Raw genomic sequence first — 25,684 nt, 5'->3', positions numbered from 1 at the left:
TCTCTATCGCTTAGTGCGCAAATAGTTTTTATGATCTTGCTTGGTAAAACCAAGATTATCATATCCACCAACTTGCTTACTAAGAAGCTCATAAGATTGCTTTAATCTTAATCCCGATTCATGTGCCAAATCAATTTCAATAGCATGAGTTGCAGCCACTTTCCGTTGTGATGGCATCATGTGCACAGTTGATGCAAGGTGGAGATAGTGGTTATGCTCAGCAATAAATTCATTCACCACATATTTTTTACTATCTCAATTAAGTACAATAACCAAACGTGCTTCACAACCACATTTTGTTTCTACTCGTGGATTCTTTATATTTTGATCTCTCTTGTCTTTGCCTAGAACTCCCTCATTTGCGCACACAAATCTCCTTGAAGTAACCACTCTAGTCTTTTTACATTTATTTACATACTCTTTTCTAATACTAAAACCAGCCTTTCTACCATATTCATTATAAAAATCATATGCAATCTCATCTGCTTCAAACTCCATCCCTTTAAATGGGGTAGATTGCATGGGCACATTAGAAGGAACATGTATTCTCATCATTATCCCTAGAAAAAATTGACCATAAATTTATTATAACTTTCACCTATGAGTAGTAGCCAGAGTAAAAATTGACCAATACAGAGATGATGTAAAAAAATGATATAGAGTAAAACTGAAAAAGTAGCCAGCGTAAAAATGAAAGAGTCATTGGAAGCAAGGGAAAATTTGGCTGCTGAATGAGCAGTAGAGTTACGACATCTACTAATCCAACTAAAATTGCAAGAAACAAAAGACATAGCCAAGTCTTGAATGAAAGCAATCAAATGGGAAATAGACCAAGCTGAACAAGGACCATTGGTGTGGATAGACTAGGCAATCAAATATGCCATATACTAATAAAGATTCAATCTTTATCTCAAAAAAAAAAAAAGATTCAATCTTTATCTCAAAAAAATAAAAAAAGATACTCCAAGAATCATCCAGCCATTATAAAGATTCAATATGTATCTCAAAAAATTAAAAATAAAAGTTCAAATAGACTCTAATTTGCAACCAGCCATCAAAACAACAATATAAACTCACTAAGGCTGCGTTTGGTTGGGTGTAAAATATTTTCCAAGTGTAAAATAATTTCAGGTGAAAATATTTTCGGGAAAGGAAAATATTTTTAGGCATTTGGTGGCATTTTAAAAAATACTTTGGAAAATATTTTCAAGTGTTTGGTAACATTCTGAAAATACAAATTTTTTATTGATTTCTCACATTTTCTCATATTCCAAACAAATTTTATAACAGAACATTACAATCCATCAACTTCTAAACAAACAAAAATCAAATAAAACACCATAGCCAAATCAAATCAAACTGAGAGAGGGAGGTGAGACAGGGAGAAGGAAGAGTGAGATCGGTGGGTCACCGATCTCGCCGGCGTGAACACGCCCGTCGATCTCGCCCGGCGCGAGCTCGACGGCGCGAGATCACACGTCGATCTCGCCCTGCGCGAGCTCAACGGCTCGAGATCGCACCTCGATCTCGCCCGACGGGAGCTTGACGGCGGGCCTTTGGGTTGAGGACGGCGTGATCTTGGCTTCACCGGCGATCTCCCTCTAGCTCTCTCTCTCTCTTTTCTGGTGTGGGTTGTTGCTCTCTCCCTCTCCTTCTCTGTTTTCCAACGGAAAACTCTATTTGAAGGTAAAATAGACATGGAAAATATTTTTTGGGTGGGGAGGGTTTATTTTACGGTCAATGGTTTTGATTTTCCGTTTGACCGAAATTTCAGGTGTTGCCAAACACTCGCAAATGCTGAAAACATTTCCGAAAGTTATTTACCGTCGAAACAAACGCAACCTAAGACAACAATATAAATGCAGAAAAATGAGATGGACTCCAAGAATCATCCAGCCATTATAAAGATTCAATCTTTATCTCAAAAAATTAGAAATAAAAGTTCAGATAGACTCTAATTTGAATCCAATGATCAAAACAACAATATAAACTCACCAAGACAACAATATAAATGCAGAAAAATGAGATGGACTCCAAGAATCATCCAGCTATTATAAAGATTCAATCTTTATCTCAAAAAATTAAAAATAAAAATTCAGATAGACTCTAACTTGCATCCAGCCACCAAAACAACAATATAAATGCAAAAAAAAAAAGATCAAACATCAAATTAGATAAGCAAAAACAAGTTTTACGGATATACCTCTATTTTGGCAAGACAGAAACAAGATGTGCTCTGAACTTGTTCTTTGAACCAATCTACAAAAAACAGAGATGTGGTTGTTCTCTGAACCTCTGTTTTGTGCACGTTTGGTTTTCACTTTCCCTCCTAAAAGTTTTTTTTTTTTTTTTTGGTTTTGTTTTCCAGTAGCTTTTGTTCAGTTGAGTTAACAGAGATGTGGTTGTTCTCTGAACTTCTGTTTTGTGCACGTTTGGTTTTCACTTTTCCCTCCTAAAAGGTTTTTTTTTTGGTTTTCCAGTAGCTTTTGTCCGGTTGAATTAAACAACCCTCTAGTTTAAGTGTTTAACCATAGTTAAGTGTGTTTACATTTTAATTGACGTGGCAGTATTTTGACCCTTGATAGTTTTCAAAAAAATCCTGTCCGTGAACTGGACACTCTCCATTTCAAAGGGAAATGGAGAGGATCTGGATCCTCTTTAATGGGCTATCTTTCTAGCATTCTTATAATTACAATTGCTTTTGAATCAACTTTTAGCAACGAAAGTAAAATTCTTATAAAGTATTAATCTTGCCTTTTACCTTAGAATGTGGAAGCGTTGTTGTGCACTCAAAAGTTGGTTATATGAATTTGAAGATAATTTAATTCACTAACGTAATAGTCATAATTATAAATTTTTAATTATGACTTTCACTATATATATATATATATATATTATTAAAGATGAAAATGCTGATGAAATTGGCTAACTTAAGGTGCAATTCCTCAAATATGAATATTTTCATTGCAAAATTTATTACTAACATTGAGTAGATTGGGATATAATTTATATTAAATATTTACTTATTTTTCTTTACCTATTATGTTAAGTTTAATTCTTAAAATTTTTATTTTTATTTTTAGTTATCTTTCTAGGTGATCTAACTTTGTATTAATTTATGTACAACACAAATAGGTGTACCTAAGGAGGTTAATAACTTAATAGGGTCCACGACATTTAGTATTTTTTATTTTATTTTATGGTTATAATATCATTAGTGAACTTTGAATTGCGTAAACATAAGAATTTTCATATTATTTAACTTTTATTTATGTATTATTTTGTTATTTATTCTCTTATTTGTATTGAATGAAGATAAAGACGATATGATCATTTTTTTCTACATGTGTAAAATATATTGGTTAACTTGTAACCCATGGCTCGACTCGGCTCGTAACTCGTTTAGATAGACTCGGCCTGAATGGAATCCAACCCGAACTTCCTGCTTGCAACTTGACTGTGTCGATGTATTGTGGCTTAAGCTTTGACCACCAATTAAGTATGATGGTGAGTTGAGAGATGTATGTTTTTAGACCCCTTAACACAAGTTGTTTAACCTAGTTATTTAGCCAAGTGAATACTTAGATAAATTATTCAGTTCTAGGTTGACACAAAAAATCATATCATGTAAAAATGCAGAAAAATAAAGAACACAATGAAATGATAACCCAAGAAAACCTAACGGGTAAAACACTTGGGAATGATTTAACCTAACTATCCTTAAGGTAAAAACGTCCACTATGAAAGAATTGAAGTTTGAACAATAGAACTTAGACCATTAACATCCTATTGCTACCTCGAGTAGAAAACTTGGTATCACGACCATGTGACAGCTCCGAGTTCACGAACTACTTATTTCCTTAATCTATAGCAACCACAAGTTCACCTACTTGTGACTTTGAGACTCTATTCAAAGGTTTCAGATCTTCTTTAACGTTCTTTATGCAACAACTGTAGAGATCATTAAGTTCTTGATGCGAATCTTGATCTTGACAACTTTATGTGTGTGTATAAAGGTAAACACCTCTAAATCTCATAGAAGATTCAACACACAGCTCTCAAAGACTTCTAAAACATAGCTAGGGTTTTTCCTTTTATACTTGGAGTGAAACATAAAACCCTACACATCATATGGGCTTGGGTTGAATTGGAAATTATGCAGAAAATTAAATCTGCACGATATTTGATTGATCGAGTCTAATTTTCGATCGATCAAGCCTTGTAGATTTTGTCCAATAAATTCTGCAATCACTTGATTTCAATTTAACAATTAAACACACTTTGAGCAAGCCTAAATCTAGACTTTATGTTTTGATCATAGTTTGTAACCATAATACATATTGAAGTTCTAATACATTAGTCCCTAAGGTCTTAGAACCTAACAAGAGAGATAAGGTATAATAAACCTAGATGCATGATGGAGCTTCTCTCTTATTGTTTTCAATCGTCGCTTAAGATGCCCTATAAACTTTTTCAAGTAGAGCTTGAAATTCAAGATATGAGCTGACTTAATAGGCATGATTTAAATTCAGAACTCATGAAACTCAATTGATCTGTTGAGGGACAACTTGATCGATTAAGGATGTATCAACTATCAAGCTATCTGTCGAGAAAACAATATCTTCCCTTTTCTTGAGCTAATTTTGGGACTTAGTCTTGAACTTGAAAGTACAACTATTTGACACAAAAGACTTACAATTTATTTATGGTTTTCCAACAATAAATACTATATCCTAACAAATGGAAAACCTCAACCTACAAAAAAAATTCAAAAGCCAATAGTTAGACTTACCATTCCTACTCGAACTATTCAATAATTTACGAGCTGCTCTCTCAACTCACCTGAATTAGGGGTCTTAACATGAATTTACTTAGCTCGACTCATTATTAGCTTAAGGGAAAGAACAAATGAATAATTAATTACCCATTAAATTTGAAGATACCAAGAAACCGAACGAACTCAGGAAGCAAGTCTTTAATTTTTATCCTTAATTGAAATTTGTAACAAAAACTGCAATCTTATTTCTAATTATATGACAAATGTTAGTTCTATTTGTTACAAAAATGTAGGAGTAAAATAGTTTGAAGAAAAGTGTGACAAAACTGCGACAACATAATCATGCTTAAAAACTCAGTATCTAAAAATTTCAACAATCTGGAATGAATTTGGGAAGCTGCAAGAAACAAAGCACCAGTTCCAGATCCACCATGAGAATGTTCAATATTCACATTGTCTGACAGATCATTTCCAAGCATTTCCCAAACACTGCTATTAAGATAGTTTCTAAAGACTCGGAAGTGCTCATAAAGCCCACCTTCTACAGTTATTGTTGTTCCTAAGAATAATAATTGATAAATAAATTGAATTTCATTACATTCAACATATCATATAAGAGTAATGCTACAAACACAAACTATTTTACGACATTTTTACAAAATATTGATGTGGTTAATCTCTTATTGATTTTCATCCAGGCCACCATTACTATCACTTTTTTTTTTATACCAATAATTACTTACCACATCAGCAGTTTATAAATTTTTTTGTAAAATAGTTTATATCTTTAGTATTATTCATCATATAAATGATTAAAATTCACATAAATTAAATTTACCATAAAATTAGAGAATAGTGGAGAGATGTTACATTGATAATACTTTAAAGTGATCTCATAATAAGAAGTAATTTACCGTCAATTCATATACATTTTTAGATGGCAAGGTTGAGGCATGGACAATATCATTGTCTTGAGACAATACATGTATCTACGGGATTTCCAGTATAGTAGACTAAATATTGTGCGTGTTGCCCCTGGGATACAACAATCTAGTCACTTTCGCCGATTATCCTTCAAGCCTACATCGTTTGTAGGATAGAAAGCTCTCAATAGTACTTTTCTTCAACCTAGAAATATAGTATATACAAGGATATATTATTTTCATAAAAGATGAGAAAACTAACAAAGTAAATATATAGACATTTTTCTTTTACATGAAAATATATAGATAAAATTTTCTCTTCTATATCTCTATCTTTTATATATTTTGTTTCATGGACGGACATATAGGGCTGAATATATAGAAAAGATATGTGCCAACTGGTCATTAAATCATGTTTAAATCAAATTAAACTTTCGGACGTTTTTGTATTTAAAACGTTTGACAATTACTAAAGGATTGATAGCCATAATAGTGATAAAAGTTTGACATATTTTGCTCATAAAAAGAACTTAAAAGGTATAAATTTTAAATCACTTAAGGCAGCAATTAAAATTTTTTTTTGAGATCACCGCACACTCTTGGTGCGATGGTCACTCCACAAGTATAAGTGCCTATGGGGTGTGGGGGGCAAGAGCCGAGATTCAAGTCTCCCGAAGGGGACTTCACACACATATACACTTATATTAGACTAGAGTAGAATTCTATCTTGTATCAAATTTTTTTTTTTTTGAGATCGATAAGGCAGCAATAAATTAATATTTAAATTATTGTATTTTCTATAAAAATATTCCAACAGTCCCCCACTAATTTTTATAAAAATGTAAGTATATAATTTATGGGTTAAGATTGAATATTATGCATAATAAGGGTGTCAATGACTTGAACCATCATTTAGTGTTTCAACAATGTTGTTCCAAAGTCAATAGCGAGCTAAGTCTTGAACTATGACATTTTATATAAAATCAAGACATTACATCACACATATAATGTCCCAGTACTCTGTCATGAGCTTCTAAGCTAGCACATATATGGCCTTGTGCTTGATCCTAGCTTTCATGAACAGTTTAGAGAATTAGCCCTATTCTCAAAGGAAGCAGCCCTACTTCTATGCTTAATTAGGTGTATCTATCAAGGATGCTCTCGTAACTCTAATATCCCACTTATAAGAGCTATAGATCATATTAAGAGTTTTTAAGGCCATAGTGGACCGAATAGAACCAATATTGACTTTGGTTTGGCTTGGCTTTTAAGGCCACTATAGTTTATGGAATCAGTGGGTTATCAGATGTAGGTCCTTGTTCATAATCAATCCAATTTAGTCAGATTTGGTTTTGTATTAGGTTTGTTATTTTTTAGAACTAACATCATTCTATTCAACACTATTTGTAACTCTAAGAGTCAAATTAAAATGTTATCACGGAAGAATATGGGCCTTCAAAAGTTTATGTAGCAAAATTAGAAAAGTTCAATAAAAATCAAAGGATTTGTATAATAATAATAATAATAAAGATTAATTTCTCATAATTAACCTCATTAAAGTTCTATTAAATATTTCTAGATTATCCATGCAAGATTTTAATTAGTTTTTTCAATGAACTAGTTATCATTTTTATTATTGGACTTATTTGTTATTAATAAAGTACATAAAAAGTACTTCTATCATTGTATCATTCAATAATTTATAAATTTTAATTCACATTAAGTGATACTTTTAAAAAAATTAATTAATTCATACCTATTCGCATAGAGCTACATATCACTTTTTTAATTTATATTGTCATTTAAGTTTTCTATAAATATTTATTAGAATGAAAATCAATTAAATTCAACCAAAATTTTGCCAACTTGAGAGAGAGAGAGAGAGAGAGAGAGAGAGGGAGAGTAATACCTATGCATAGCATGAGTTATAAGCTAGTATAAAATAAAAGAAAAATAATGAAATTAAAAAAAAACAATTAAAAAAAAACTTAAGATATTCACAGGGAACAATTACCATAACTTATTCAACGTACATTGTAAATTATTTTATTGGACATTTGTTGATTTTTTATTTTAATATATACAATATTCACTATTCTATTAGATCGGGAACAAAAGGAATTCCCAAACTTGGTAGCCAAATGGTTCCATTGATAAAGTTTTCAACAGTATAGGGTTTCACTTCTTCAGAGTTTTTGGCAATATGATACCCAGGCCATTGAACCCTTCCTTTTGTATTAGCTCCTGGGCCACGGTTGGCGTACTCTATGTAATTTAGTGTAGACAATGCTTTCTTATCACCACTCTCATAGTCTCATACCACCCTTCAGGGTCTATCAACTTATCAAGAAAACTTTCCATTACAATGGTTTGAGAATAGTTATACCATGGCCTCTCTAAGAATGCTTTGGTTTGGTTTAGGTAGGGTTCAAGATCTTTGTCAGCCTTAACAGTGCAATTGTGTAGCACTATTCCATTTGTTTCATTGGCCTTTCCACGACCTTGGGCTGTAATCACAAGTAAGCTGCTTGAGTTTGAGCGTTTTCTCAGGTAAATGTTACAGTTTTGGAAGACAACATGTGAAAATCCAAAAATGAAATCTACTGTGCCATAGATATCACATTCGCGGAAGAAGTGAATGCCATACTGAGTCAACAATGAATCTTGGTATCCTTGTATAGAACATTGATATAAATTGCAATGCTTTCACCGGCTAATCTAAGTGCCACAGATTGGCCACCATCTGATCCGACATAATTCACAAATCTGATGCCTTTGACCAACACATCGTTGGTAATATAATATCTGAACGAAGAAACATAAGTAAAAATAATCAATAATTGGGGAGGGTTAAAATCCCTTTTACTTAATAGAAAGAAAAATTTTAAGAATTAAACATTTGTACCATAACTTTTATGTAGCCAATTGTGAGTGTAGGGTTCATCATGTGAAAGTAATTGTCCACCATTCACAATCAACCATTTCAACAAATTAGAGCAAAAATTATGATCAATGGTGTGGTTGTAGAAATTAACAAGGTTGTATATAAATATGAAGATGCACGTAAAGAAACAATAGCTGAAAATTAATAAGTGAATAAGACATGCATTACCCACTGTAGCCGAATCTGAAGTTGAGCCAGCAGTTTTTGCGCTTTTGTTGAATTGAATAATTGTTTTGTCCATTCCTTCTCCAATGAGGACTAAATTTGACTTATTTTGTCCTATAGAAATGGCTTCATTGTATGTTCTGCTTTAATTAAAACCACATATGGATCATTTCTATTAACTGGTATCTGCGAGATGGCTTCACTGATTGTACCAAAGTTACCACTGCCATCAGTGGCAACTGTGACATTGGGAGTGTCATAAGTGGTAACCATGACATTAGGAGGGAAAGAGAGAAGGCTACCAAACAGTGAAAATATTGTGAATCAAATACTAACATATTAGTATTTAGGGCAATGGGGAAAACAAGCAATCAGAGAGACTGAATTTGAACTTCTAAATTCTAATGTTGAATGTGCAAAACTATGAACAGTATTACAGTCTATTTATAATGTCGAGGGCAATGAGAAAACACTATCTCCTTGTGCACCTGTAAATCCATAAACTCCTTTGTTGACGTTTTCATTAGTGTGAAAAATTATCTTTGTTTCTCATCATTATTACTTTCTAGTAATAATTAATATTATGGGAGTCCCTTTTACTCGTTTAAGATAATGAACCTCCCTAACCATTACTGATGAAAACATTTGATTGCATGGACATTTCCTATCAATACAGTTTTTTTTTTTTTTTTGGGAGGATAGATAGGATTGCTGCATGGAAATTGCCTATCAAGATATGTTATTTTTGATAGATAGGATTGCTTGCATGGAAATTGGGCTATCATATCATAGCTTTTTTTTTAGATAGGATTATCACTCATAACAAGTACGAATTTCTTTTGAAAACTGGGAAGTTTACACAGTCGTGAAATAATATTTTCTAGTAGTAATTAATATCGTACATCCCTTTTATTCGTTGATGATAATGAACTTTCCTAATAATGACTATGAAATGCATAATACGTACTGATGAAAGCATTTGCTTGCATGGAAATTGCTTACCAAGGCATTTTTTTTTTGTTATAGATAGGATTTGTTTGAATGGAGATTAAGCTAGCAAAGGGTTTTTATTTTTTTTGCATAGATAGGATTGTTTCATTTGCATGGAAATTAGGCTATAGATAGAATTGTTTTGTTTTGGATAGATAGGATTACTCATAACAAGTACAAAAAAATTGGAAGTTTTCATAGCATGAATTATTAATTTCTAGTATAGAATAAACATGTACGATGGAGAATATCTAATAGTCAAAGATTGCCTACATGTATAATAATTATTGAAGAAGAAATTGAGGCACAACTCTGCTTCAAACACCAGGAAATCCATTAATCAATGGTAAATTTGCGAAGGAAGCAAAGTATTTTATTGGAGACTTCTTGAGCTTTCTCCTGTTGGACAAAATGGTGCCCATATGTTAGGTTCTAAATATTTAGGATTAAATGTTCAGATTCTTATTTTGTGTAAGTTGGCAAATCAATAGACAAAATGGTGCCCATATGTTAGGTTCTAAATATTGAGGATTAAATGTTTAGATTCTTATTTTGTGTAAGTTGGCAAATCAATAACAAAAACATGCCTTAATTAGGTGTTAGACATTGCTCAAAATTGTACAAATCAAAATTCAAGAACATTCAAGCTACAGAAAGGAGACTTTAAATTCAATGAAGCTCGGCTGATCGAAAATAGACTCGGCGGATCAAAAATCGCAAAAAAGTTAATTCTATAGATTTTGAATCAGGCTCAAGCCTTCTAAAATGTTTAGGGTTTCAGTCCAACACTGCAAGGTATAAAAGGAAAATCCTAATTATGTTTTAGAAGTCCTTGGAAGACTTGTAGTTATTCCTATGAGATTTGAGAGGTTTATGTACTTTCTAACTCAACAAGCATTTACCGGAACGAGATCTACAATCAAGAACTGGTGGAAACAAATTGTTGCATGAAGATTTACTACTGATGGTGATCTAAAACCTTAAGGAGGATCTCAAAGTCATAGGTTTGGGAGCTTGTATTTTGCAAGTCCAAGATAGAAAAGTCTTTGAAATCGGAGTTACACGTGGTCGTATCAGTAAATTTCACTAGAGGTAGTAATAGATTTAGGTGGTAAATCTTTTGTCAACTTCCATTATATTTTTATTGGATTTGTTTACCATGAGGATAATTAGGTCAAATTCTCTTCAGGTTTTTACCTTGAAACGGTTAGTTTCATTGGTTTTCCTAAGTAAACATATCATTGTGTCTTTTATTTTTCTGATGTACATGATATGATTTACTATTGTTTAACTTAGATCTCATAATTAACTTAAGTAACTACTTGTATAATTTACTAGATTTAAACAATCTGTTTTAAGGAGGTCTAAACAAACAAACACCATTTGTAATAACAACTTCGAGGTTGGGGACAAATCTCTTGAAAACATCTGCCGTCACATATTCCCTTGTACCAGTGGATTCAAAACCAATATCTTTGTCACCTACTATGAACTTTATTGGGACAGTAATTTTTAATCCTTGCCATGGTGCCAGAAGTTCTCAATTCCTGTCACATTTTGGAAGTTGCTGATTAAACATAGTAATGGTATGGGCCTCCAATGTTCATAAAAATTTAGGAGATTTAAGTTTATGTGGGATTGACCAGTCTAAACTTCAGTCAGTATAAGATGATTCATTTCTAGAAGGCCTGTAAGTTTTGACTTTTGAGCATTCAGAATTCAGTTTTAGATGACTTGGTCAATAATATCTACTTAATTATACCCAAATGAACATTAGGAGTCAATGAGGACACAATTTGTTTATTTATTTGTTAAAATAATTAATGAGAATGAGAAAAGCAGATGAATGACTAAAATAGGTTTAAGTTCCAAATCCACCTCAATCTAGAAAAATAATTATTAACTTGGCAGAGAAATGTGCTTTGGTTTTTTTTTTTTTTTTGGCATTTTGCTAAATGTGCCTAGAATTTGTGATTTCCTATTGTTACACCTTTAGTTATGCTGCAATCCAATATTTTTATTAGATGCTAAATCCTAACTTACCGCTCATAGATTGAATTATTAAAAGTATTTTGTAAGTTGCCTATGCTATGCATGGATAATTCTATACTATTTTATGTAAGATGGTTTTGGAAAATGTTGTATATATATTATAAAAAAAAAAAGTAAACTAAATTAGAGTAAAGAAACAGATACATTTTGAGATATTAATATTTAGTTTAGTAACTTTATTGCACATTTGTAGCTTTCTCAAGGTAAGATTTAAAAAAAATATATGAAACCAAAAATAAAGGCAAAAGAGTAACAAAACCATAAAAATCAACTAATTTATGTTGTGTTCACAAATTGTATACCATGAAATAAATGTATGTCAAACTTTCTCACCGTCTTCCACTCATCAATAATGCGACATTAAGACATGGTGTGAGCAAGTGTGTAATCATGTGTCTTATAGATGATTTAAAACATGTGTTGTGTATCCAAGAGTTAGATTATTTTGGATATACACCGCTGTCAGTTTTTTAAGACCTTCTCCCTCTCCCCGTATGTGTGTGTGTGTTAAAAATATTTAGTATTCTAAAAAAATACATTATCTAACCAAATTACCTATACTAAAATCATATTTAAATCCCTAATTAAAAAAAAAAAATACCCGTAGCGGTTTTGGCGGCTTGACGGTGGTGGGAGGCTAGTATGATGAAAGTGGCAGTTCCTCATTTTCCTCTTTTTCTCTCTTACAAATGTTGTGTCAATCTCAAATTTTTTATTTTGGTAATAGTGAAACAATGCATTTCATTTAACAATCCACAACATTTTCATGTCTCTCTATCTCTCTCCAAGGCCTTATTTGGTTACCTATTACTATTAGTCCTTAATTATTATTATTTTTTATTTTTTTTAATACTAAAATTGTGGGTATGCTAAAAGACATGAAATGTGTGGTGTAAGCTTAGACAATTAATGAGAGATTAATGACATAACTGAAAAAATAAGTTAATGAAAAGAGGTAAAGAAAAAGCTAAATGCAAAATTAAAGTGCCACGTGGCAAGACCTTATGCTCTCCTCTTATATTTATATATATATATATAGATTTTATTTAAACTTGGCCAGTATTTTTCTGTATTTTCACCAACAGATTAGCAAAAGTTTCTTAGCTTCTTAATTTGGAATCCTCAAAATCAAATGCAACCTTATTACATCTGTGGCTAGGAGTTTCAAGCCTGATACACTGCCATCCTCATCATTGTCCCATTTCTTTCGTGAATTTAGTTTGAATTTTTCCATGCTATTCTGTCATAGAACTTGTTAAAGTCCTGTTTTAGAACGCATGAATCCACAAACCTCCTGAAATATATTCACATATTCAATTTTGCTCTACGGTTTGTCACAACACAAATTAATATATTTGTTAAAATCATGAGGGATAAAAGCATGATTAAATTAATTGAAAGTTGAAATTGAGGTAGGAATTCTTGTAAACCTTAAAATATATGGAGTATTCAGTTTGGAAGGCACATAATCTCCAAATAGTGTTGTTTCCTGGGCCATCTTCAGTAGGATTCTTCTCACAACCTCCCCCAAATATGAAATATGTTCCTGCAATCAGCTTTTCAAAGATATGAGACAAAAGAAAATTCAGAAACTAGACCACAAGTGCAAAAAACTATACAGGTCAACCAGAAACTAGGAAAAATAAGAGTTGCCAAACTTGGCTTCCAGGATTGAAGCTTTCAGCATCTAACCTAGAATCAAACTCAGTTAAAGGAAAATGAATGGAATTGAAGTTTCCCCATTCTGTGCTTATAACTTGCAAATCTAAGCACACAATTTTAACTTGTCGGTTCACTACTTTGGATGTAGTACTTTCGCCAATAGCCTTGTAGCCTAGGAAGCACAGATGTGGCAAAACGGCCACCACACCCACATCCGACGTGGCCCGACGCGGTGACGCCAGAGGGACGCCGCTGCCTGCGCGTTGGTGTTGAATCCTTTTTTTTTTTTTTTTTTTTTTTTTCATTTCACGAATTGCGCCGGCGCGGCGCAGACTCGGGCTAAATCGTGCCGATTCGGGCTGTATCGCCGAAACAAAGGTTTTCTCCGATGGACCGATTTAGGCTGAATTTTTTTTTAAAAGGTGCAAAATGCATCGTTTCAACTTACTATATCAAACCCTATGTCCCTAACTCCTTCAACTCTCTCTCAGTTCACTCGTCTCTGCACTCTGTGCTCTCAACCTCTCGCCGGCCGACCCACTCGTTGCAAAACTCACCGACCCACTCGCTGCTCTCTGCCTTTCGCCTCACTCAGCCACTCAAACCTCACCGACCCACTCACAACATCACAGCTTGCCTCACTCCGTGCTTCCTAGCTCAACTTAGGTATTATCAATCTTCACCAATCTTCACTTGATCTGATTTTTTATATTTTTTTAACTGTGATGTTGTGATCTGATTTGATGTTGTGATGTTGTGAACTGTGATGTTATGATATGATTTTTTTAACTGTGAACTGTGAATTGTGATGTTAATAGTTATTATTAATTGGTATATGTTTATATAATGTGAAAAAGTATATAGTGAAAAAGATTACTTAGCAATATATAAACTGGTATATGTTTATATAATGTGAAAAAGTATGCCTCGTGTAGATGCTCATTTTTTAGAAGCCCAGTAGGAGGAAAAGCCCAAAGACATGGGCAGAAGAGAGTGTGATAGAAAATGCCATTAAGTCCAAGTGGCAAGAATAATGGATCATGGGTCCATGAAGCAAACAAATGGATGCTGAATGAGTAAATGAGCCTAAGAAGGCCTGGAAGAAAGGAATATCAAACCCATGGGCAGTATGGATGTAGAAAAGTGAGAATGGGTCACTGCTGTCACAGCAGGTCCAAAGCAATGTAAGTAAAGAAAGTAAGGCGCAATGGAGAATCCATAAGCCCAAAGGATGAAGTAAAAAAGCATTTGGGCTAGGGAAGCCCAAGGAGTTAGTAAAAACCCATGGGAAGTATAGAATTGGAAAGGGCCAAGGATGCTCCAAGAAAGTAAATGGGCCAAGGATGCCCAAAGGAAAGTAAACGGGACGAGGGAGCCCGCAAGTAGTAAAGGACCCAATGAGTTTATTGGGTATTCAGAGAAAGAATGAACAGAAAAGCCCGAAGAGGTCCAACAGACTTGGGTCAAGCAAATCTCATGGCAGGCATAACAGAATGGTGTGGTAGGAAGCAAATAACAAGGGTTGAGAATAAAAGCATGAAACAGCCCACAATCGGGCAAGGCCTAGCCCCTAAAAGAAGCAAGCCATAAATGAGAAGTCAGGGAAAGCAGCCCATGCCACAAGAAGTCAAAGATGAGCGGCAAACTGGGCAGATAGACCTTCAGACCGCGGCAAACACATGAGCAGCGGGCAGAATTTGGACGAGCATGGAAGTAAGGCACGCGCAAGGCCCAGACACCACTAGCTTGTATCCAGCCAATACAGGAAGTGGTGAGGTCATGGGTCAGAGGTAAGAGGGCATGGTCTGGCGGTGGGGAGGGGGAAAAAAAAACTCATTTTCGTGTTTCCAGCTCAAGCTCTTTTGGAGGCAATGTCCTGTTGGGATGACATACCACCTAAAAGAGGCAAAGCTGAGTTGGAACCACTAGGTGTATGCCATGAAGGACAGAAGAAAGGAGAGTACTTACATCGTGACAGGTAGGAATGCCACGGCAAACAAACAAACAAAGGAGCCTTCTTTGTCTCGTGAGGTGGAATGGCATGGCTAGCGCTGATAAGTGGCGCTGGCTGGGTGACTGACCAGTCAGTAATGGTCAGCAAGGACACCCACATCAGACAAAAGTGGTTAAGGGTTAAAATGGTAAAAGCCAAGCACAACTGGCACTATATAAGGAGCCTTTGCTGTGCACGGCATGAAGGGACGGCAACCTCTGGGGTATAATCTCTAGAACAAAAAAAACGGCAGTGAGCATAAAAAACCGAGGGAAAAGAGAGAAAGAATTAGAGAAATAGAAAGGAGAGTAAAAATGAAAAGAAAGTAAGGAAAGAACTATGGAATAGAGGGAAGAAGTGAAGGAAAACAGAGAGAACAGAGTGGTAAGCATGCACCGAATGAGTCAATCTCCCTCTCCCTCTCCAATCCATGTCCTCTGGTAAAGGAGAAAGACCTCACTGAACAAAAGTCATTCAGGCTCGCCCCTTCAAAGCAGTTAACTTCTCCTTCAGAGAGGTTAATCACGTTGAAGAGGTGATCCCCCTTCTTGACTTAGACTTGGCAACGTAACTTGATACGGCAAAATGATATTTACTTCTTTTAATAAGCTAATTGTTGTTCATTCAATACCTGCCCTTTTTTTTCGTTGTTGTTGCACAAAACGGGCATTCTTTATCAAAGCCCATTATTTACTTCTGTGTGAATCGTAAATGAATTTTTATTATTGTCTTTGTTGTATCTGCCTGCCGTAGTTAATGTAATAGCTATGCCTGCCATGAGCATATGATAAAAGCCTGACTAACAGGGGCATCGTTTGCGCGCAAGCCGGACCAAGAAGAGTTGCTCTTAGACCGGTCTCAACTCCCTGATCCAGAAATCTTTAGGCCTAGTGTAGCAGCAGGCGGCCCAGTCCAATATTTGCAAAAAAGGCCCACACACCTAGCAATATATTAAAAATATTTTTAATAATTTTTTAATCGTCGCACTCTGCCGCACCCGCACCCTACTTTTTCAAAAATTGCCAAGTCCTGCACCTGCACCCGAATCCTGAAACGCACCCGTGCTTCATAGCTTGTAGCTAAACTAGCATCTCTTGTTGTTTATAATGTAGACATCAACGGTTCAAACCTCCCCCCCTCCCTCCCTCCCCCACTATTGTAACCATTGAATTATCAGTAAGAATGTAGTACTTTCATGGCTGCTTACTATCTCCTCTGAATTAGGGGACAAGCCTTGCCATCTGGCAACTGCATGTGCTGGTTCTACATAAGCAGCTTTTGTGGTCATACCTAGAGTAACCGAAGCCACAGTTTCTCTGTTATAGTATCTACCTCCAGCCAAGTTTCCAATTGTATCATCAACCTGATCAAGAAGATAGCCAAATAAGAAACTCACAATAAAGTCTTCTCTATTATAAGGAATGATATTTTTGTGTGTTTTTAGGTCAGATCCTGTTCAATTATAAAGCAATCAGATAAACAGAAGATAAGAAATGGGAAGAGTTGCTTACAAATGCATAAACACGGAAGTTCACAACATGTTTCTCAAGAGATCGATTGATGTCATTCACCAACTCTTTTCCAACCTGGTTCATTATTTCAAATTTCAGACAAGGAGTTACTCTTTGAGTACGGCATATAAAATTTAAATTTTTTAAGACCACATATATGCAAGGAACAACTCTCAGTGACTAATGGTATATCCTTAATGGTCTCTTTGAGGAAATAATATGCAAACACAGAATGGCATAATATCTTTTTAGAAAGTGAATTTCTTCTTGTTAGGCTAACTAAAGGCATTGGCATTCAACTCCTGGTCCTGGACTAAACTGTATCTTTTTTTTTTTTTTTATTTATAGAAAAGGCTAAACTGTATCTGTATGGCCATAAAATGTAATGACTATTCCTTAAATGATGGTAATTATTTTGACACTCTTGGAGGGTGTACTTTATTAGACAAAACTTAGTTACAAACTTACAATTTTAGAGATGGTGTAACTTAAGTTTTCCAATTAATTCAATTATATAAGAGTGTTTAGATACCGCTTATTGCTGAAAACTAAAAATACTGTAGTAAAATAATTTTTAAATGTATGAATAATACCGTGAGACCCAGTTTTAAATTTATTTTTGCTGAAAAAAGTACTTATAAGCCTCGTGAACAGTGCACGAGACCCACTAAAAAAATGTTAAACACTGAAGAAACGCGCAAAACGCGATTCCCAAACATAGCTAATTGTATTGACCAATACAGCACAAAAGATTTTATCTTCTCCTAATGACAATTAAACTCAACTATATAATTCATTGGGCCCACTTGATCACTTAAAAGAGATTTTTAATCATAATTTCCATAATTATTACTGTAAAGATTAAATGGCTACTACAACCATGTGTTTAAATTTAATTAGGAAACATAAGGTGTGTAAGTTTTGTCTAATGTTATTAATCATCATCATAATTCATATATACAGGGCAGAGGCAGCTTTTCTATTTCAACCCCAACAATACAAATTCATACTGTAAGAATTTTAACAAGAAAATGTGAAGGAAGCTAGAGAGAGAGTTTTGGGAATTTTCTCTATTACGTATTGAATTGGATTGATCTGTACAAGTACCCCTGGTTTATATACCAAAAACAGGGGAAAAAAAAAAAAAACCTCCCAAACGTTAGGCTAAGTTAGTTATAGCACGTGTGATAAGCCACGTGTGTTTTACATGTGTGGATAATTATATTGCCTAAACTACTTGCAGCTTAGCTAACAACTAATAGCTTTCTGTCGTTTATCAACAATTATTGTCGTTTAGCTTGTTATCAGAACCTTTTTCTTTCTTGAACAAAGTTTCTCTCCAAACTCATCATATATCTTTATATTGAGTGTGAATTTTAAAAGTCTAACCATTAGATTACATGTTCTTATTACATTCTTAATGTTTACAAAATTTCAAGAAGATCAAAGATCAATTGCTATGTCATCAAATAAATGTTATAATTTCAAGTTTTTGTGATCTAAAGTTGTATATAAAAAATAAATTAATTGATCAAATTGTAAATAACATCCAATTTGAACGAAATTTGATACGTATGTTAAGAACATAAGGAACGTAAAATTCAACGATTAGATTCTCAAAATTCACACCCAAACTTCTTTCTTCTTCTGATCTCCTTTCCTTCTCTTCTGATCTTTAGAATCTTGACGCCTACAATTTCTCTCTGTCTCTCCAAAGATTTTCTAGGCTGTGTGAAGCGTGTGTGCCTTACATGGGTAACAAGCACCATCGCTGTCTAATAGGGTATAACTTGTGTGTACTTTGTTGGTGAACAATTAAACCTATTTTTATTTAAACTAATAACTTTCCTTTTGTTTAATATAAAGCTCATTTGCTTAAATCTGGAAGAATTAATGAAGTAAACTTATTTGTAGGCAAATAAAATCAATCATCTAGTCTCACAACAATTTTTACAAATTTTTTTACAATTGTTAATAATAAATAATAAAATGATGTCAGCGATAAACCCAAATACAAAATATTTGACCAATTGTATTATTTTACCATTGGTCAAACAATCTCTATATACTTAAAAGTAGTAAAGTAGAAGTCAAAATATCAACAGGGGAAAAAGAAAAATGCAATCGTAGGTAGGATATAGGGACTCAACCATGTCATCAGCTGAGAAACTCTTCCATTTTATAGCGGTGCCAGGGCCAGGGGAGGCTGCACCTTGGTCCACTGGATATGACAAAGTGAAACCCAATTTCTTCTGGTTAGTTGGAACATCATTATCATTCTCAGGCTCTGCTGAAACAAATTTTGCGAGCTCCAAAGCAATGAAGTCAAACAATTCCTGATCAACAAGAAAATTCAGTCGTGTTTTTCCACCATAGTTTCTAAAACTCACTAATTAAATAAACAAGTAAATCCAATTTTAGAGAGACTAGCTTCTGAAAGTCTAAGCGAAACTATTGCTGACAAGAATGGTGGAATTGTGAGGTGGGAACGGGATCAATCATGAAATAAAAATACATCAGGAATCATGATAGAGAATGTGACACAATGGTTTCAACAGCAGCATATATATATATATATATATATATATGTGTGTGTGTGTGTGTGTGTGTGTGTGTGTGTGTGTCTTTTTTGCATCTAGTTAATTACCAATTGAAAGAAAAAGAGAAACATGTAGTTCAAATCATTGGCCACCCATATACTAATACTTAATTCCCAACTCAATCCTAATAAGACCTTTATTTAGATTGATCACATTGATATAGAAACCAATCCAAATATTCAATTGCAGTGCCAGTAAAGCCATCTCCCCTTCAAAACAAAACAAGCAGCATATGAAAGAACTAGATTTTAATTCTTTAAAACCAAACCTGAGTAGTGTTGTATATATAGGTATATACAAGGATAGGTTGTAATAATGATGATGTTTGAGTTTGGAAAATATTGTTTCATAAAGTTGTTAAAGTGAAAATTCAAGTTCTGGAATTTTCTAAGTGAAAATTCGAAGTTAAGCATTTTTGATCGGTTGAATCTTTGGCTCGATCGATCGAAATGGTAAAGAAAAAATCCTAGAGTTTCTGGATGACTTGATCGCTGCTCGATTCCTATTCGACCGATCGAAAAGAGCACTCGATCGATCGAAAGGAATTTTTGACCAATCAAAAGTAATTTTCGGCTGATCAAAAGTCGAAAATCAGGATTTTTCTGTAGAATTTTCTGGTAACTGTTTAGTGTGCTTGAGGAGTTTTCAAGCCTTGTGAATGGTTTTATGGAATATTTTAACTCTCCATACGTGCCTTTTGATGAAACACAAGAAATCATGCGGTCATTTTCCAGAATTGTTATCTGTAGAACTCTACATCTTGGTTGTATCCTAGGGACAAATTTACGATAACCCTTTAGCAATAATAGTGTGGGGGCAAATATTGTCTAAGGAAAACGATATTGTGCCTCCAAGTTATCTATTTTTCTATTTGTCTTTTGTGTTAACATTGTTCTTCCATTATTACTTCGAATAATATCCCCAACAAGTAGTACCAAGCATCACATTGGAGGGGAATGAAATCTCCTCTCTACATAAATCAGATAAATTTTTATTCTTCCCTCCAAGTCGTGCGCACAAAATCAAAAAATTTGCCCCTCGCAAATTCACCCCATTGTATAAACCTTTCTCATCTTTGCCACCATAAACATATCAAATAACATTGGATAAAATCATAAAATAGTGAAAGACAAAGAGTTTGACTACCCAGTGGGAATTGAAGCAACGTATGAAACGAGCATGTTAAGGTTGGCGGTGTGGTTTGAAGCAAGAGAGGCTTGCATATCGGAGACCAAGTCATCGACAACCTGGTAGATCTTGGGGACCGGAGTGATACAGTCCCTTGCAAATTTACATAGAATGCGTTGCGTTGGCTTCCACAATCTCTCGCTTCTCCTTCTCCATTGCCTCCACAAGGCCACCGCCGCTACAATGGTTGCAGCTGTGGCCACTGCTGCCACCACCACCTTCTTCCTCGTCTCTCTCCCTCCCTGTTAGAATATATATATTAACAAAATCTACTTTTTCTCTTATTTAAAAAAAAAAAAAAATTCTTAAGGATACAAAATAATAGAAAGTCCATTCTACCTAAGAAGAGGAACGAGTATCATGGATAGGGAAAAGAGGGAAGCATGCATGACGTATGTTGGACCTTTTTTTGGAAGAAAGGCTACATTTATAATATTTTCATAACAAAACTTAAGTGATATGTTATTACTAGTAGAGGCTATGGATAGGTAAAAATATAATTTAAGTGGTAAATTCAAATTAGAACTAATAACAACTTATCACCTACTAGCTTCATCACATGTGCTTTGAACATGCAATGAGTTTTTATTTTTTTTTTTTGTCTAGTGTCATAATTTTCTTTTTCTTAAAAAACAATGAATAAGTTTGTTTTGAAGATATATATTAGTAGGAGAGTGTCCTATTTTGTAGGTGTGGCAATAAAAGAGCCGAGTAGGAGTATTGGGTCGTGGGCCATGCCCGAGGATATAAGGGAGCCCGATGATGGTCGAATAGTAAGATAAGTATGTGGGTTAATGGGCCGAGGACAATGACAAATAATAATGAACAAATGGTGTCTCCTGAGCAGCCAAACTTCCTCGGGAGGCGTTGTGGAAGGTTGGAACTTGGATGCTTAAAGAATACCATGCAAGAGGCAACCATACTTCTGAGGATAAGTTTCAGAGAAATGAGTCAACAGTAAACTAAGAAATATCTGAGAAGAAGGCTACTACCATCACATTAAATGTTCTGCACCTAACCAACTGGCCGTATTTATGTGAAAATTACGCCTAAACAGTGATATTTTGGCTTACAGCTACTCACAAAGTTTCCAGAAGGGTTCTGATGAGACAAGCATCCAGGAGATTACCTACATAATCAACAAGTGGAAGGCTAGGATTGGAAAAAATAAGACTATATAAGGGAATGGTCTCCATGAAAAGTGGGGCATGTAATCTCTGAGAGAAAAAAAAGAACATCTTGTACTTAGAAAAAACTTGAGTAAAGTAAATATAAGAATAACTCATCCTCGGACTTGACCGAGGAGTGCCATTCTCACATTGTGGTGTTTTTCTAACTGGTTAATCCCTTTAATTAAGGCCCATATTTGATTTGCTGAAACGTTGTTTCTTGTAAGATCCACTCTCTAACAAATACATTGTGTTGGGCTGGTTGGGCCATCATCAAATGTTCACAAGTTGGAGGTCTAAAAATTGAGTCCTTACAGTAGGTATTTTAAGTGGAGTTGAAGTATATTTAACCGAATTGTCCTCAGGTTTTTCCCCCTTAAACATAATTAAGGTTGAGAAGTATTTATAAACCACATAAAAGTCCAATCCAAAAAGGGAAATCATCTTATAAATATTATACTAATTTGTTATGAAAATATTATAAAAATGTTATGAGAATATCACTTCTCTTTAGGATTGCAATGGGCTAGGAAATAGCCAAAAATGGTTATTCCACCTTCATTGTTGACTCATTATACACTTACACAAAATATCTATAATTTCATGGATGCTGACTGCATTTAAAATTTAAACGTGAAATGGGTGATGTGTACAAACTATGTGCACTAACTTTCATGATACTAACTCTTTTCTTCTTCTTTTCTAGATAGGATATAATATCAACCCTGGGTATTTATTTTATAATTATTACTCTTTATCATTAGAACAAGATAGCAATTAATTTTTACTTTAGGCGGGGGTTTAAACTCCAAATTTCTTATTCAATGACAAGAAATTTTATAAATAAATCTAATTGGAACTCACAACGAAACTAACCTTGATGGCTAGGTGAAACCAAGAACAATATGATATCAACTATTTTTTATTTTAGTTCTCAAAAAAAAAACTATTTTTTTTATGAGATTTGAACACAAATTCTTTAGTTTTATATATACTATATATCAACAAACACAAATAATTTTTTTAATGAGAAATACATGAGTTTTAATAATATGAGGAAAGATACAAAGCATCTTGAATCACGAAGGACTCAATAAAAGATGGAGTTTCTTCTATCCATGTTACAAAGTTATCAATTCCTTTTGCATAGTGTGCCAAGGTATGAGCTGGTTTGTTTCCTTCACGCCGAACATGCTGCACTCGTGATTGTCTAAAGTTTTACAGCTTAAGGTGAATGCCTCCTACACAGTTTTCGATAGTAATTGGTACTGTGGATATGTTTGCGAGAGCTCCTAAGAGAGCCAAGGAGTCTGTCTCAAAGATGGCCTCCTGTATTCCAATGTCAGTGGCAAAAGAGATTGCTTCCTCTATATTTAAACTTTACTCTATATTTTAACTTCCATTAAAATCTTGTCGCATCATATTTCCTTTAAATGGTAAAGTAAATAATTCCAGACACAAACACAATTAAAATTGATGTGTATTAATTAACTATCATAATTATCATATTTCATATTTAGATAAAAAAGAAGATTTTAAAAGAGAGAGAGAAAAAAAAAAAAAAACAATTTTGTTGTTGTTGTTGAACATTCCGCTTGGGCTGCTAACTAGTTAAAAGAAATAGATGCACAAATGCATGGACCAAGCCCGTGTGTAAGCCGAAAGGGAAAAGTGTGGGAGTTGGAGTTAAAAGGCAAAAGATGAATTTTATTTTCACCTATTTTGGGCTATATAGGCAAATGGGTTTGGAGGTCTGTATAGTCTTTAAGCCCAAGAAAGGTGTGTTGTGCATGCGGAGGCCGAATGCAAGTGAAACATATTTGTACGTGTTGACTTGAACATAAGTTTGCAACGTAACCTCAAATCCTCATTAAATGCTAGCCTAATCACGTAAACCTACAAATTTAACATCTCCAAAAGCCATAAATCCCCTTTTAAAACAAAACAAATCGAACTAAAAATCAACCAAATTACCTTGTTTAGTACAAAATAGAACCTACTCACCCTCCTATGAACTTTTCTACCCAACACATGGATTTTGCTAACAGCTAATACAGTAATACTCAATCTTTCAAACAAGTTTCTCCTTCACTGTGAAAGATTTACCAAACTATAATTTCATAAATATCTGCCCCCGGTTGAAATTTGATCTTCTATTATCTATCAAACCAGAGTTCTTATCTTTGTATATAACCTGTTTGCCCTTTGAATTTGTGAAATGATAGTTTTACCTTAATTTAGATCTCGGCTTTCTTGAAAATTTTAAATTTTCTTTCATTGTAAAATGAGGTGTTTTACAGATGCATTTTGAGCTTAAGGGTACAATTTTATTTTGTGTTAAAAAGCTTTCTGAACATGCATTGTCTTTGGCTCACGTGTGCTCAGATGGTGTTATGGGCAAACTAGCTGGAAGAAAGTTAAAATATAATGTGTCATTTTATTTTTATCATTTACATGGTCTGCTTTTACTTTAACCTCAGGGGATTGAGATGATAGATAAATAGGATAGAAAAAATATATATTTTTCTCTCGTGGTATTTGATTGGAAGGGTGAAAAAAAAAATGAAAAACTCATTTATTTGATTATGAAGAAAAAGAGAAATGATATATTCACAAAATTTTTACAACAAATTCTAAGTGATAAGTTGTTATTGGTTGTTATTATTGGGTTAAAAAAATAATTTCAGTGCTAAATTCAAATTTAAACCAATAACAACTAACCATTTATAATTTGTTGTGAAAATATTATAAAAATATTATGGACGTAGAACTTTTCGAAGAAAAATAAGAGTGTAGGAAATGTTGTTTGTAAAAATTTACACACATGCCCTTATCACATAATATAAGAAATCTATTTTTTAATCAATAAATAAATATAGAAAATTTTATTTGAGGTCAAAGCCACCATTTTGTTTTTTTTTTCAAAAACACCTCTTGATTCAACCAAAAAAAGAAGAAGAAGAGGAAGAACAGCAGCAATGTTTAAGAGCATAGTGAGTGAGAGGGATAATTTTGGTATTTTCTTAAAAACCCCTCCCCTCCTATTTTATCTCCACAAATCTTTCCAAATTAAAGAGACAAGATTTTGGTAGATGGAGAAAAAAACACATGGATCCCACTGAAATTCATCTCCTCTTTCCTCCTCACCAAACTTTCGCTCCTATTTCCCTCTCTTCATTTTCCGTCCTCCTAAAATCACCCCAATTAAACAAACTCCAAATGCTAAATTCTAGAAAAATATGATTAATATATATCTTTATGGTATATATTAATCATTAATTTAAAAAAAATTTATATGAAAAATTAAAAAAATTATCAAGAAATTAGTCATTTTTTCATCTTCCTCTAAAAAGTTTTTTAAAATGATTTTACTAATATATACTCGGCCATTTGTTGGTAAACCCAATTACACAACACCACCCCCCCCAAGTGAATACTAATGATACAAAGTTGTCAACAATCCGGATACCCCCACAATCACAGAAAGGCCGAAGGGGCCCTTGATATGACCCCAAAGCCCATAAAGTCTAAGATGTGGCTTACAGAAGGTTTGACAGTTTTGTGGTTAAAGCCATTGTAAGTCAATTTTGTGGTGCTCTTAAAATTGATTATTGGACCTTTGTAAAGGGATAATTTGGGCAGCGTACGTGTTAACTTACTTTATCCCAGATAGTCAATATTCCATGTAGAATGTGAGCCACAACCGACAT

The 25,684-nt window shown here is 33.9% G+C and overlaps 1 protein-coding gene across 1 annotated transcript; it reads right to left on the bottom strand.

Moving 5' to 3' along the window:
• Positions 1 to 3: 3 nt before the first annotated feature.
• LOC142625316 (putative hexokinase-like 2 protein) lies at positions 4 to 25,684 on the bottom strand. The gene is made up of 12 exons (XM_075798993.1): positions 25,634 to 25,684; positions 20,768 to 21,047; positions 20,547 to 20,702; positions 19,168 to 19,358; positions 17,018 to 17,092; positions 16,698 to 16,869; positions 13,486 to 13,607; positions 13,282 to 13,397; positions 8,411 to 8,505; positions 5,193 to 5,336; positions 419 to 560; positions 4 to 250 (listed from the first exon to the last, which is right to left on the bottom strand). Exons 1-12 carry the CDS (start codon positions 25,682 to 25,684, stop codon positions 4 to 6), a joined length of 1,791 nt encoding a protein of 596 aa, XP_075655108.1.

This window comes from Castanea sativa, chromosome 2, assembly GCF_040712315.1.
Source record: "Castanea sativa cultivar Marrone di Chiusa Pesio chromosome 2, ASM4071231v1".
Taxonomy (NCBI): Eukaryota; Viridiplantae; Streptophyta; class Magnoliopsida; order Fagales; family Fagaceae; genus Castanea; species Castanea sativa.
This window is presented reverse-complemented; position numbering and strand designations above follow the sequence as displayed.